Source organism: Taudactylus pleione, unplaced genomic scaffold (genome assembly GCF_031769625.1).
Source record: "Taudactylus pleione unplaced genomic scaffold, aTauple2 ptg000857l, whole genome shotgun sequence".
In the NCBI taxonomy this organism is placed as follows: domain Eukaryota; kingdom Metazoa; phylum Chordata; class Amphibia; order Anura; family Myobatrachidae; genus Taudactylus; species Taudactylus pleione.
Genome location: NW_028285259.1, coordinates 24466 through 40831, shown reverse-complemented (window position 1 = coordinate 40831; position 16366 = coordinate 24466). Strand labels below are relative to the sequence as shown.

The 16366-nt window shown below is 43.0% G+C and overlaps 1 protein-coding gene across 1 annotated transcript; it reads right to left on the bottom strand.

Annotated features, from left to right (window-relative positions):
* Positions 1-3849: 3849 nt before the first annotated feature.
* Positions 3850-15711, bottom strand: GAL3ST1 (galactose-3-O-sulfotransferase 1). Its single transcript, XM_088458836.1, has 2 exons — positions 15578-15711; positions 3850-6634 (listed from the first exon to the last, which is right to left on the bottom strand). The coding sequence occupies exons 1-2, from the start codon at positions 15709-15711 to the stop codon at positions 5473-5475; spliced, it is 1296 nt and encodes a 431-aa protein (XP_088314962.1). The 3' UTR covers positions 3850-5472.
* Positions 15712-16366: the final 655 nt, after the last annotated feature.

Below are 16366 nucleotides of genomic sequence, written 5' to 3'. Positions count from 1 at the left end.
TTAAGCATGAGGGACATTAAACCACAGTGTTTTGAGTGTTGCCAGTTTAATACAGTGTTGGTTATTGCCCTTTTAAGTTTAGCTGGTTTTAGGCAGCCAATGAATGTTCATGGGGGGTGGCCTAGGGGTATTTATGAGTGCTGCATGTAAATCTGTCTCTTTGTACCAGTTTTTCCCACCCTCTGTTTGTTTGTTAGGTGTTGCAGAATAGAACGGCACTTGGTTAGTTATGTTTATAGTTACGCTTAGTGGGTGAGCTCTCCTTGAAAGTGGAGTAAGGTGTCAGCCAATTGTCCTGGATGGGAAACTGCTATACCACCCGGATGGGTGCTTAGAAGAAAAGCAAAGTGGATCACCAATGCTTGGCTTGTGTGTTTGTTTGGTCTATTTGTTGTTATTGTCATGTGCGTTCTTTTTGTGCCGTCACCAATATTAGTATTAACTTATAGTCAAAAATCTAATATTTGTCAAAAAAAAATTGACATAGATTTAAAAGGCCAACACTGTTGTCTGTGTCGTTATTTTAGGAGTTAAGTTGCATTATGCATAAGGTATTATAAGGTACGCGAAAATACAGGCCCGGTCTGCTAGGGGGCACTATAATTTATTTTATTTTCAAAAGGGGAAATATCTATTTTATTTTTAATGGAGGCACTATTATTTGTCTTACTTCATACTGCATGTATAAACATTTGCATGCTGGCACTTTTAGTGCCACAAGAACGTCCACTGTATTTTGAGAACTTACCATGGTACACACCAGTCTGGGCTATCAGATAGGGGCCACTCAACTTGGGCCAGTGCTCTCTAGGTTCAGGGACCTGATCAAAATTTTGCCATCCCACCTAGAGGACTGGGCCAGATGCTAAATACGCTGGGCCTGTAGAAAATGCAATTTAACAGATTTTTTCTTTTTATTCCTGTTTGACAGGCAGAAAATATCCAGCAGCATACAGTTGCAGTCATCTGACATGTCTAAATAACATCTTTTCCTTATATTTTTACTAAGCAACAGTTTGTCAAGTGATTTGGAAAACCACCATGCATTACATTACAAGTTCTGAGTGGATCCTACAGTATATGACAACATTTAGAAAATTATTTCAGATTGGTGGTTTTGATTGAAACGCTTTGATGTCGTTGGTCTTTAGTATATTGCGCAGTTCGGAAACTGCACATCAAACAGCATTAAAACCTGCAGTTTGATCAATCTGTAAACCTGCCTCTCAGCCTTTTACACTTATATTGCATCCATACGGAACAACTTGAACAACCATAGATATTGGTGATAGATTTCCCTCCAACTTTCTGTAGTGCAGGTCAAACGATTTTGGTTGTACACTCTGATAGATATCTATGATAGATATCTAAAGCTGCATACACACGTAAAGATTTTCTGTCCAACCATCCAACTAGTTGATTGGTTTGAATGAAAATCTGGTAATGTATGGGAGTAACTGATGATCAGCAATTTGCTCCCAAACGCCGGAAAATGGACAAAAACTGTTTGAACAAATTGTTTAGATCAAACATTTAACAAACTTGTCTGACGACCATTTTCATCTGTTTTCTTTCATTAGGAGCAAATTACTGATCATCAGTTACTCCCATACGTTACCAGATTATTATTCCAACCAATCAACTAATTGGATGGTTGGACAGAAAATCTTTACGTGTGTACCCAGCTGTACCGTGTGTACTCACCATAATGCTGCATTCACATAGGACAATTTCCTGAACGATAACGATATCATTCATGTTTAGGCAGTGAACAATTGACCAACGACGAACGATGCGCGTTCTCGCATGGACGATAAAGATATCTTTCATCGTCCATGCATGCAGGCCAACTTGGACGATATCGTAAATTTTCCCTTTTCAAAGATGTGGCAGGATGACTCACTGAAAGATATCTTTGCACGATCTATGAACGATATCTTTGAAAGATATCTTTCAAGTCGTTGGTGGTACAGATCGTACCGTGTGTATGCAACTTAAAGCTGGGTACACACTGACAGATACATTGGCCGATCAATTGGCCGATCAATTGGCCGTCGGGCAGTGTGTACCCGCAATATGTCGGTGAACGTCCGCATTCACCGACATATCGCATTGGCTGTGCTGCACAGCTGATGGACAGATATGTTTGCAGACATATCTATCCATCGGCAAGTGTGTACGGGCCATCTGCAGACCGCCCGTACACGCACAGCAGCAGACGCGAGGAGGGTGGTGGGAGGCACCCCCCGCCCGCCGGGACATGCCTTCGACACGCCCCCTGGTCGACGGGACCGCAACAAGACACAGATGATGGCCGTTCAGTGTGATGGAACGACCATCATCTGCAGATCACTCGATCTACAGATATATCTGTCAGGTGTGTACCCACCTTAAGTGTAACTATTTCAGGTGTTAGCGTTGTTTTTTCCTCCTGTATAATTGTGCCAGAAATTGGATAATAAACATGTGCCGGTGCACAAAGCATAGAAAGAAGCAAAACTAAAATAAAATTACTTGTTTAATATGGAACAAATGGCAGAGATTTACAGCATCCAATCAGAGACTATTTTTCAACTGTAGTGCATGTCATATTAATGAAAAATAATATCTGATTGGTTTCTATGCTATTTGCACCACATTATTTAATTTGTCTTTGTTTTTGCAAATTCCAGGCTCACATACAAGATTTCCCAACATGGGGCCTGAGTCAGAGCTGCACGCTAATGCCATCACAGCTGCAATCGCGTACGAAAATACGCAAATGTCGCAGACGCCCACATGTGGTTTAAAAAATCCAAGCATCTGCGTACAAAGACGCAGAATTGGTCGCAGATCATTCGACTATCGCAGTTCTAAGTAACCCTATGGCTACTCAGAATGGGCGCGGGAACTAAGACGCCAGAGACATTTTTATTGCGTAAGGGATCGCAGACGCAGGCTGTCTGTGACATGCCCTAAAAACATCTGCGACACTCCTGCATTTTTTGCCGACGCTCCACGTTACCTCCCAAATGTACCAATATACGCTCACCTGCATATATATTGGCTTTGCGTACATCTCTGAATTAGGCCCGTGGTTATTATAACGTAATTATTTCACTGAACACACAGGTCACCTTTTCCAGGTCACCCAGCAGGAGCTAAGGTGTAGTCATTACTCACTGACACATTTTAAAGATTCACAGGTGGAGCTAATTATTCACTTGTGATTCTGTGAGGAGACCTGGAAAACATGCACTGTTTGGGGTCCTGAGGACCGAGTTTGAGAACCTGTGAGTTAGGATATTAATAAACATACATTGGAAAACAGATATATTGACATCATTGGGGTGCCATACGGTCATATATCTATATAGAATTAAAACTAAAAGTGAATTATTAGTTTTAAGAAGATACAATGAGACTAAAAACAGTGCATCATATATAATTAAAATATTAAGATATAGGGGTAAATTTACTAAAGTGAGAGTTTTTAGAAGTGGAGATGTTGCCCATAGCAACCAATCAGATTCTACTTAACATTTAACTAGCACATTATAGAAGATAATAGCTAGAATCTGATTGGTTACTATGGGTAATATCTCCACTTCTAAAAACTCTCACTTTAGTAAATATACCCCATACTGCCTGACTCAACTCAGCACAAACATTGCCATAAAAAGGAGTTGGGTGTGAGTGCAACAATATGGGCTCACTGGCCATTCACAGCATAATAAGGAGCAGGCACAATACAATTATGAATTATGTTGTCATTGACAATTTCTAAATTAAGGAGGCAAAAATAGTTAAGAATTATCTTTATTGGCCAAAACAAGACAATATTATTTACATTTATTTAAACGAGCATTATTATTTTTTTTATCAAATTACGGTGGCAATAATATGGGAATGTTAATGGAAGCAATATCAATTATTGAACGAAGGGACAAAACAAATTTTTTCATGATGTGGGCACTATTTGCAGTGCAAATAATAATAAAATCATACAGTAATTTTGCTCCTATAATATATTCACAAAATAATTTTGCTGTCATAAAGATAACTATTAACTGATTTTGACCCCTTAATTAAAAAATTGTAATTGTCACAGCATAATTCCTAAGGATAAGTGCATCCTTATAATATTGTAAGTGGCCAGAGAGCTCAAGTTGTATTTAATTTGAGAAATCTGGCAGAACAACTTTTTTCTAGTAGTCTAAAGGCACGAGAAAAATGAGCGATTGAACGATTACGACACCGTTATCGTTCATTAAGCGTGCAGTGAATATGCCGGCAACGACCAGCGATGCGCGCTCCCGCTGGTTGTTGCCGGCATCTGACATTGCCTGAACATGCAGGCCAACCTGCCAATAACGACAGGTTGTGCATGTTCAGGGATGAGGGAGGGTGCCTGCACTGAATGACATATCGTTCAATGTGGGCACAATATCCACTGCACAGTATGATGAACGAATGAAAGATTGAATTACAATGTTGTAATCGTACAGTCGTTCCACTCTCGTGTAGTGGATACGGCACCTTAAGGTTTTGAAACCACCGGCCATTGCTGGGTATTTGAGTTCTAAAACTCACCAAACTGATGGATACAATATTTTCAACTGCTGAGAAAACCAGCATTTCAGAAATTGCCTTGTTCTAGCTGAAAAGCTGAACTGATTCAGGGCCTGATTCAAAGATTGGTGCAGTGCTGATATTTACCCAGTAGAGCATTGTTTTGCTACTGCGCATGTGTGAACCCAAGTGTCCGATTACGTTTGCAATTGCATACGGCATTGTGAACACTTGAGAAGGGGTTTGTGATTTTGTGTGTGTTAAAGTGATTTAAAAAGGGGCCGTTTCATGGGCATTGTGTTCCCAATCGCAAATCTAATGCTTTAGAGGCCATATTTGGATTTTATGTATGAGAACCTAGAGTAGACCTTAGGCTACCGCAAATATCCATGGTGCGACAATGTTACATCGATGTTGGAGTGTTTACAATCTCCATCGCAATTGCACAGACCATGCAGCCAGAATGTGGGCATCTCACTGCTCGTACACTCCATCGTACCGTGAGGCACAAATGGATGGCTGAGAATAGTTTTTAAATATCCCGCAACCCCTACTGAGAGAGCGGCTGCATTACCAACCATGTCTAAATCGGGCACTGATTCCAGAGGATTACATTGCAGAACTTACAGAACGCACAGTTAATGATTCTGTCAGCGTTTCATTTGTACACAGATACCCTGTATGGAAACTGTTTATGGTAGCAGAGTTTACAGAGTTAACAAACTCTGCCTAAAAACACACATTCTACAAAAATACCTATACTATCACATCAATACTGTCACACAATAATAATCCTGTCACATTTAGCACCAGTTTTTCTCATTTTCTTCCAGCAATGTCCTGTGTAATCCTCTTTCTGTCATTAGAACTATCTGTGGGTCCCATCCTCATTGTAATCCTCTATCAGTTTTTCTTTTCCCATCAGAGACACCAGTTCAATAATGCTCTAATGCTACCCCATAGTCGTGTAACCCATAAGTCTGCTCCCAGCCGGCCCATGTACTGTATTTCAGGGGTCAGCATATTCCTACATAGCTGTCTGTACTGTGGTGGAATGTTCCTTTTCAGATTATATCCTTGGATAACTGTTTTTCCCAAAGGTTGCCATGGCTGTAGCCCAGACTCCTGAATCTTACTGGCATCTACCGGGCCACCTCCTGCAATACACTTCTGTTTGAGTTCTTCATTTCTCCTCCTTAGTTCCATTACATCTTTCTTCATCCTCTCCACTCCATACTCCTCCACCTTCATCCAAAACGTAGCATTGAAATGTTGGTAAATAAGTGTGTCCAGTGAGTTCCACTCCTGTGCCAGTTGGTATATTTCTGGGCTCAAACGTGAGCCATCAGAGTCTTTTCGGGCATTAAGCTTAAAGTAAAGTATGTCATCCATCTCCCAACACATCAAGTCACGCAATAGCAACAAAGATTCCTCAACATACTCTAAGAGCATAACTAAGTGAAACCGTCCGTCAAGCTCCTTGAGTAAATGAAACACCCTGGGGTCCCCAACATCCATATTATTGTCATACCCCAAGTCAAAAGTTAGCAAATTATGCAGATATTGAGCATTGAAGCCACTGGAGTCATAGTAGCTGACTGGGTTGCGTAGGAAGGCCTCCATCTTTTGCTCACTTGCAGCACCAGGAAGAGTCCAAGTTAAAGGCACAACATGTGAAAAGTATTGGAATGAAGATTCAAAAAGTAGAGCTGGGTTACGGAGCACTGTGACAAAGACTGCGCCTGGAGGCATGAGTAGGCTCACCTCTGAATGCTTGTACCGCATGTGGTTACAGATGATATTAAAGCACATGCCAGGATGGTATCCCTCAACCTGCCAGCGCTGAAAGTGACTGGGGTACTCAAAGTCATTCCGCCCACGGGGGAAGGCAAAGCGCAGTTGGTGCTTCTCTCCAAAGCGGAACAAAATGTTAAGTATAGTGCTACTACCCGTCTTGTGGGTTTTTAGGAACATAAGGTTATGCCGTGGTAGACAGTGCAATGTAGACCTTTTACTAGAATTGGTTGTGGATAGCAGGGAGTCATCAAGTGAAGGTGGGTCACAACGGAAGGATACAGGGTTCCTGAGAAGAGAAAGAATGGACAGTAATGAAACATACAAAGCCTATATGTCTGTGCACAAACCAGTCCTGATTTATACTGTAGGCTCACCAGAATTCCTCAAGTACATCACTCAGGATAGTTGTCTAATTATAATTGTTCTATTAGTATACAAATGTTACTATATATATAAACAGCAACATTATGTAAATGATATACATTATTGACAAGTTCAGTGTTAGGGCTTGTGCACAAGTGTGTTGGAATTCACGGGGAAGACCTGTAGAATATATCTCTATAGACATTTATTTTTATTATAAATAGTGCTTTCCTTCCATATGACGTTACAGAAACTATGAACATATTACAGAGGCGAAGAAGCCATTTCGGGTCATCATACCCATGAAGGATCCAGACGAGGCAGCCATTTTAGGTGCACTACATAGGAATACACTAGGCAGAATAGGCAATGCCTGGAAGAGATGACACATAATGGGGGAGTAACAAATTTCGATGCAAGATAATTCATCAGAATCATGTATTGTTCATCCTACAAATGAGAGTACTAGGAAAGGAAGCCATCTTGGGCGTACTATATAGGTTACAATGTGCAAGATAAGCAATACTTTGAAATAACACATAGAAGTGTGAAAATGAAAAGAAACTAATAATATACCCACTGCATAAATAGTTATACAAGTTGTATAAAATATTATCACTCAATGCAGTGTGACTGGATAAACAGAAGATATTATATATTATTGCTGTTTTGGAAAAAACAGTACCTGGAGCTGTCTCCTGCTTTGACCTTTGGACTTGTATCTCACTTTAGTCACAGTTGAATGAGGTTGCCCTGATAGGATTGCACTATCTATATTATCACTGTGTCAAAGTTATATTCTAGTTCTTTGCCGGAGGACATACATTTATTAGTTTACGGCGGTGGTTTTCAAACTCGGCCCTCAAGGCTCCCTGACAGTCCAAGTTTTAAGGATATCCATGTCTGAGTACAGATGGTTAATTGAAATAGACTGAGGTAGTAATTTAGCAACATGTGCTCAACCGTGAAAATCCTGAAAACCTGGAATGTTAGGGTGATTTGAGGACCGAGTTTAGGAACCACTGGTTTACTGTATACCGTAAACAATATGTTTGACAAACTCAGACACACTTGATGACTATGTAAGTTTTGCCTGCTGTTTTGTATTACAAACTCCAGCTTTTTTTTCATATAATTTTTTAATATGTACTTTACGGCCCTGGTGCCATTTTTCTATGCTTTTTGTTTATCGTGCAATGTTTATTTGGCCCCTGTTCCTTTACAGCTTAACATGTGAGCTGCAGCTTGCACTACACCTAGGGCCTGGTTCCAACATGGCTTTCATCTCCAACAGCAACATTAGCTTAAACCATTGTCTGCCAGACCTGGTTTTCATATTATCTATGTAGTGTTTATCTTACCCATTTTTCCTCGGCTGTTATACAACCAATATGTATTTCTATATTTTGTTTTTCTTGCCTCTAGTATATCGCTTTGTTTTGTATATTGCTTTCTATATCCAGTATTTCCCCAATGTGTATCACATCCTAATGTATTGCTTTTCCTGCCATTTGCAACCTATGTAGTGTTACTAAGATGGCTGCCTCGTTAGGTATTCTTGTGAGTAGGATTCACAATCTGTGAATTTGATGATTCTGTGGGTATCTTGTTGTTCATAATATGTTTGTATCTTCCCAAAGTATAATCATATATCTGCATATTGCTTATCAGGTCCATTGTAATCTATTTAATACGCCCAAAATGGCTGCCTCGCTTCATTCTTTTGTGCATATTATGCACCCTCCACAGAACTTAGAAATCTGTGTGTATCTTGTATTTTGTATTAAACCATTGTAGTGCGCCCATAATTACTGTCCATTATGTAATATGTTTTTTTCCTGCAAATATAAAGTGCTTTCAGTCCTTTTGAAAAAAAGTACTATATAAATATCATTATTATTATTATTTATTACAGGGTTTCCTGTGTATGGATATTACTCACACTAGTCTTTAGATTCCAGGTAACTCTGGAGGCGCAACACATTTCTTCTAGGTGGAGACTAATTATACCCCTTCTCCACCTAAATTCCGGGTGTGACCCGGAGTTGGAACAAAGGCCCTCATTCAGAGCCGCTCGTTAGCGGCAGTACGCTCGTTCCGAGCGATGTTTGCACATCTGCGCATGCGTACGCTTTTTAGTACGCATGCGCGAACCAGTCAGTGCGGCCGAAAATCGTTTGTACGCTATATAGCGAGTGCCTGCTATTTTGAGTGACAGAATGAGGCGTATGTGGGTGGTAACAGGGGAAGGTGCTTGAAAATGGGGAGTGGAGATCCGAACGCAGGCGTGCTTAAAGGTCAAAACGGGCGTTTTATGGGTGTGTATATTTAAAACAGCAGCGTCAATGACCACGTCACTGGGTTATTTTATAGCCAGAACTGCTCGCAAATTTGTGGTAGCAAACACCAACCACAAGAATAGCGAGCAGTTCATACGCTGGTCGATGTACTCGATTAATCTAATAAATAGCGGACATGACGTATGGTGCGAGCGGCCAGGGGGCGTTTTTAACAAATAAACGAGCGTATGTTTTGCTCGCTCGTTCAGGCTTAGAGGTGTGAACAGACTGCAATGTGCGTACGGATCATTTGAATAGCCACCCCTTGTTTTTAAACGAACGACCGCAAATAGCGAACGGCTCTGAATGAGGGCCAAAGTTCCTATCCGGATCAGACCCGGAATTTTGCCGGCGCTGACTCGGGATATTCTCGAGTCAGTGCCGCTCACACTGCAGTCGGGTCTGCATAGACCCGGCTTTTGCGGAGTGAAAGTGGACGCTTGGAGATGACGTCATCTCCAAGCGCCACTGAAGCCGGACCAATCGGCCGGCTAGCAGCGCACTCCAGGTCATCGTGACCCGGAGTGCGCTGTTCCCATAGCAGGGTTTCACGGGCTACGCCCGTGTTAAACCCTGCTAGTTACCCTCTGCCCTTTTACACCAGGGAGCTGCCCGGGTTAACCCTTCAAAAACCCGGGTTTTAGCTCCGGTGTAAAAGGGGTATTATTCCCAATCTGTTGTCACCATTCTGAGTAAAGGATTCCCACAAAGGTAAGTTTAGTAATAAACTTAACAATATAACTTTGCTTTATGACAACAGTAAAATCAGCAATTTTTATTTGTTGTAAACGTCAGTGTTTAATCCACAAACTACTTACTAGATCAATAATTTATTTCCTTAATAACCAAGAAGGTCTATATCTGGATATCTTCCAGATCACAACTGGAACCCTGTGTTAAATATACTATGCTAGTATTTCTGTAACCTCCGGATAGTTACTTTTACCTTATTTAAACTACTGGGATTTAAATTAGCCCATTAACTTAATGTGTGGATGATGTCACAATTTAGTATTCAACACCCAACACCTAACCTTCTCTCCCCCTTTTCTGGTGATCTTCACCAGTGTTAATACACTAAGGCCTGTCTCACACGTATTACTGGGCACAGTATCCTTCACCTTTCCTCTATGAGCATAACTTATAACAGACAACAGTCACATTATATTATAACAATTGTCATGGGGTATGTTTACGTTGGTGCACATACTTTAGATGGTTCCTGACGTCCACTGCAGATATTACATTAAAGGATGATCCTGTTCTATGATGCCAATGGTACACTGCTGTCTTCTACAGTTTTAAATAGCTGCCCTTGTTATACTGCTTCTTTGTAAATATATATGCATATATATGAAACTTAATATTGTTAATAGTTTTAGATCACTTTCTGAATTGATACTTCCAGGGCTAGTGGTTGCTCCTCAGATGCAGATGACACATATGTTCATAGTTTGGATGTTGTATACAGATTATACAGCAGAAGTAAGTGGCTAGCTTACTGTCAGAACTTAGTAGGCATGGATAATACAGGCTGGGTTTATTGTGTGGTGATTACTTCAGCCAATACTTTATAAATAAATCTTATCTGGATTTCTGCCAAATAGTCAGGATATTAGAGTAGCTGTTATCTGACCTCTTATGAAATGGAGTTTTACTGGTGCTTATACAGTGTATGGAACAGTCATTGTCTGTGGTGATATCTCTCTATTTTCTGGCAGAACTTTGGTCACTGTAATGATGCTATGGGAATACCTCTCTATAGTGCTGTGCCCCTGTCAGCGCTGGTAGGCTGGTATTGGGCAACCTCTCTATAGTGCTGTGCCCCTGTCAGCGCTGGTAGGCTGGTATTGGGCTACCTCTCTATAGTGCTGTGTCCCTGTCAGCACTGGTAGGCTGGTATTGGGCTACCTCTCTATAGTGCTGTGTCCCTGTCAGCGCTGGTAGGCTGGTATTGGGCTACCTCTCTATAGTGCTGTGCCCCTGTCAGCGCTGGTAGGCTGGTATTGGGCTACCTCTCTATAGTGCTGTGCCCCTGTCAGCACTGGTAGGCTGGTATTGGGCTACCTCTCTATAGTGCTGTGTCCCTGTCAGCGCTGGTAGGCTGGTATTGGGCTACCTCTCTATAGTGCTGTGTCCCTGTCAGCACTGGTAGGCTGGTATTGGACTACCTCTCTATAGTGCTGTGCCCCTGTCAGCGCTGGTAGGCTGGTATTGGGCTACCTCTCTATAGTGCTGTGCCCCTGTCAGCGCTGGTAGGCTGGTATTGGGCTACCTCTCTATAGTGCTGTGCCCCTGTCAGCGCTGGTAGGCTGGTATTGGGCTACCTCTCTATAGTGCTGTGCCCGTCAGCGCTGGTAGGCTGGTATTGGGCTACCTCTCTATAGTGCTGTGCCCGTCAGCACTGGTAGGCTGGTATTGGGCTACCTCTCTATAGTGCTGTGCCCCTGTCAGCGCTGGTAGGCTGGTATTGGGCTACCTCTCTATAGTGCTGTGTCCCTGTCAGCACTGGTAGGCTGGTATTGGACTACCTCTCTATAGTGCTGTGCCCCTGTCAGCGCTGGTAGGCTGGTATTGGGCTACCTCTCTATAGTGCTGTGCCCCTGTCAGCGCTGGTAGGCTGGTATTGGGCTACCTCTCTATAGTGCTGTGTCCCTGTCAGCACTGGTAGGCTGGTATTGGGCTACCTCTCTATAGTGCTGTGCCCCTGTCAGCACTGGTAGGCTGGTATTGGGCTACCTCTCTATAGTGCTGTGTCCCTGTCAGCACTGGTAGGCTGGTATTGGGCTACCTCTCTATAGTGCTGTGTCCCTGTCAGCGCTGGTAGGCTGGTATTGGGCTACCTCTCTATAGTGCTGTGTCCCTTTCAGCGCTGGTAGGCTGGTATTGGGCTACCTCTCTATAGTGCTGTGTCCCTGTCAGCACTGGTAGGCTGGTATTGGGCTACCTCTGTATAGTGCTGTGTCCCTGTCAGCACTGGTAGGCTGGTATTGGGCTACCTCTGTATAGTGCTGTGTCCCTGTCAGCACTGGTAGGCTGGTATTGGGCTACCTCTCTATAGTGCTGTGCCCCTGTCAGCACTGGTAGGCTGGTATTGGGCTACCTCTCTATAGTGCTGTGTCCCTGTCAGCACTGGTAGGCTGGTATTGGGCTACCTCTCTATAGTGCTGTGTCCCTGTCAGCGCTGGTAGGCTGGTATTGGGCTACCTCTCTATAGTGCTGTGTCCCTTTCAGCGCTGGTAGGCTGGTATTGGGCTACCTCTCTATAGTGCTGTGTCCCTGTCAGCACTGGTAGGCTGGTATTGGGCTACCTCTGTATAGTGCTGTGTCCCTGTCAGCACTGGTAGGCTGGTATTGGGCTACCTCTGTATAGTGCTGTGTCCCTGTCAGCACTGGTAGGCTGGTATTGGGCTACCTCTCTATAGTGCTGTGCCCCTGTCAGCACTGGTAGGCTGGTATTGGGCTACCTCTCTATAGTGCTGTGCCCCTGTCAGCGCTGGTAGGCTGGTATTGGGCTACCTCTCTATAGTGCTGTGTCCCTGTCAGCACTGGTAGGCTGGTATTGGGCTACCTCTCTATAGTGCTGTGCCCCTGTCAGCACTGGTAGGCTGGTATTGGGCTACCTCTCTATAGTGCTGTGTCCCTGTCAGCACTGGTAGGCTGGTATTGGGCTACCTCTCTATAGTGCTGTGTCCCTGTCAGCACTGGGAGGCTGGTTTTCTGTCTCACTTTAGGTGGCTGGAGTTATGTGGGGTTGTTCCTACTGTTTCAAATACTATTCCAAGCCGGGATTTCAATAATATTTAATATAAAAGTCCCTATTAATAAGCTTGTGGGCTGCCCAGTGATAAGTAGTACAGATGCCTTGCTGAGGTAACATTTGATGTGGATCAGTGCAGTAATAATATAAGTGTGACTGGTAGCAGGTTTTTATTGGCAGTGTCTCCCTCCGATGTGGCTGCATGCCTCACACTGCAGGTGCCTCCTCTATGTTCCACTATTACAGTACCTCAGACTTCTGCTTACACTCTGGCAGCCATTTTAGCATGTTCCTCGAATTCTGCTCCTGGGAGGGTCACCAGCCCTCTCCCTCACATATATCTGTGACATCTGCTGGTGTCACCAGTGCTGGGGCCTGTCCCCTCACTCAGGCTATTACCTCTCCCTTTCCCCTCATCATATGTAGGGGAGCCAGCCGGTCCCTCCCTCTACAGTCAATTACCTCACACCAACTGCCAACTCTCCTTGCCTCAGCGGTATTTATAGCTCCTCTTGGGTTGCCATGGAAACCTGCAGATCACCCCACAGCTAGCCATATAATGTACACTCCCACATTAACCCCCTCACTGCTGCATAATCCCAGCACATGGGGCTACTGGAAATCTGTAAAAGGCTGACAGCTGCTGTATAGTGCTCCTATTAGTTATTAATACTACATTAACAGTAAAAATAAATATTTACATAAATAAGTATTATTTACAGCACTAAATCCACTCATTTTACATATAACAAAGAGAACCACCAGTAAAAGGATGTTACAAGAGCCCCCACATACCACTTTATATGCAATCAGAGCCCCCATCTGCCCTTATTTATGCCAGAAAGAACCCCCTAATGCCCCCTTATATAGCATCAGACCCTCCTCATCATTTACCTTTATATGCCGGAGACCCTAATGACCCTTTATATGTAATGACGAGAGCCCCCTCATCATACCTTTATATGTTAGAGACAGTGCTCCCTCATGCCACTTTATGTGCCATGATCAGAACACACTCATCATGTCCCTTTAAATGCTCATAGCCAGCATTTATATGCCATCAGAGCCCCGGACCCATAGGCCTTGACTTACTTAATTTATACACAGTAGTAGTGCAATGGTAGTCAAGATCGCGGAGGTATGTGGAGATGCAGAGGCACTGTAGTAATGTGTGACAGGACTGCATTTGGTAATGCAGGTGGAAGTCTGATTTAAGGTGGAGGCAGAGAGGAGGTGGGCCGCAGATGGTAGCATAGTAAAGGAGGGCTGTGGGCAGGAACAGGAAGGAGGCTAGATGTAGGCGGAAGCATAGAGCCTAGACGTCGGCGGCGCTCGCGAGATTGTGAGTGTGTCTGCAGTCTGGATATCTCTGGACTGCCCATCCGGAATTGCTGACACTCCAGACTCCGAACAGAGGACCTGATTTCCGGACTCTCCAAAGATATCCTGGATGGATGGTAAACCTAGCATCCCAAATATTGGAGGACGCATTTCTCTCACCTTTATTTGTTTTAGACTAGATCAAGCAGAAAGGAGCTGTTAAACTTTTGCAGAAGCACTTGGCCTTCATAGAAGAACACTGTGTTAGAGATCTTGGTGTGTGTGGTTTATAATAATTACTTACCAATAAAAATCATGATTTGCAACTTCGTTTTGTAAATGGTTAAGTCCCCAGTTCAGGCCAAAATTAAGTCAATTGTTTGCCAAAATATGATGAGAGACATGAATGTTACATCAAAAAAGGTTTAGCTAAAACTTAATTGTCTTCAACCTACACAATAACTGACTGTAATACAATTTTGCCTAGGACTTATTTCATAGTAAACGCCTATGAAAACTATTAATACTCTTCTATTCCTCCAAGGGCTGTAATCAGGGTGTAAAGCCGAGGAGCTGGCACCGTTGCGGTCCTGGTAGCACCTGTATTTAGCTTGCAGGGTGCGTGGAACAGAACCCTGCAGTTCAGAGTGCTGTCTGAGAGCCTTTGCAGCCATCCCTGTGCAGGCATCTATAAATTGCTGCTCCCAGACCCCTCTTCGTGATTTCATGAGGTTGCATGTGTGTGTGTGTGGGGGGGGGCAAAGGTGCCTAGGCAGGGCACATTAATGCCCTTTTACAGCACTTAGTCACACCCCCCTCCCCCAACAGGTCACTTGACTGATTCAGCGCTCTCTTGGCTGTAATTGCCCCCGCATCGCGTGCTCAGGAAAAAATGTATAATGCGTAGCTGTAAGCATCTCTGCCATTGGACCACCCTTTCAGTAAGCATGGTTTCATAGACAACATTATTATCAGTGCTCACTTTTTGCCAACTATCCCTGGTGCAAAAGATTTGGTATCATTACGTATAGACACAACTCTGCAATTCTCCCAATCTGACCTCTCCGCTCTACATTTCCCATGCTCCAACCAACTTATTATCTGCACTATCTGGCTATTTACTATAATGTGTATGCATTTTGTGCTGCAGATCTCAGCATCTATTGTACTAACAGTCAAGCCACACCTCCTGCTGTATTCCTGGCACATCTACTGCTGTTACTTGCATGGGGGGAGAGGTGCATTTGCCACCTATGCAAGGTTGGCCTCATCTCACATCTGTAGCCAACTCAGAATAGGTTGCTAAATGCCGCTGTTTCCTTCGGCATATTTGCATCTAGCAATGAATAAGGCTCATACAGTGAAGACTTTCTCTTATAAGAATATAAAGTACACAGTGGACATTGATATTGAGAGTATATAGGACATAATAACATATATTACTCACTCTGTGCTACTGAGGCTTAGGGAAGGAGCAGCGTAGGAGTACAACAGGATAAAGAAACTGGTGAGAAGAGTTCCCAAAACCAAACCTTTCCATACTGAACGACATAGCATGCCCTGGGCCCACACACACATCATCTGCAAAACAGGATGCATATCTCTTGTTAGAAACAATACATTTTATGTACACTTACTGTGTGCATATGTAACAAAGAGGTACACACTTAAACAATTGACAATATCATCTTATCAACAGCATTTATATATTCAATTGCATAGAACAAAACATTTCACATTTTCAAACCCCTCAGTATTGAAGTATTAGATGCAATGGCACACACTTTATCTCTGTCCTATTGTGCTTCCCTCGTACTGACGGAGATGGCCTAATTCACAGGAGCTGCTACGCCGTGCAGATCCTCCCAGGCAGCTCCCATGAGCCTTACAGTGTCAGTGACTCTCACTCACTAGTCACTACTGCTGTCCTCGGCACCGGAGACATGACAGCACTGCAGGTAAGGTGTCTGCGATGCCATAATGGTCCTGTTTTAAAATATGGATATGGTCAAATGGTAGATCTCTATTTACCTATACATATCTATACATCTATAGCTATATATACAGTGCATCTGGAAAGTATTCACAACGCTTAACTTTTTCCACATTTTGTTATGTTACAGCCTTATTCCAAAATGGAATAAATTCATTTTTGTCCTCAAAATTCTACACACAATACCCCATAATGACAACTTGTAAAAAGTTTTTTTGAGATTTTTGAAAATTTAATAAATGG

What these genes read in the sequence shown, in the direction of transcription:
- GAL3ST1 (XM_088458836.1), bottom strand. Translation starts at nt 15,711, where the DNA reads ATGATGTGTGTGTGGGCCCAGGGCATGCTATGTCGTTCAGTATGGAAA. An exon ending in CTAAGCCTCAGTAGCACAGA is followed by an intron (nt 6,635 to 15,577) that starts GTGAGTAATATA and finishes TTCTCTTCTCAG; the next exon opens with GAACCCTGTATCCTTCCGTT.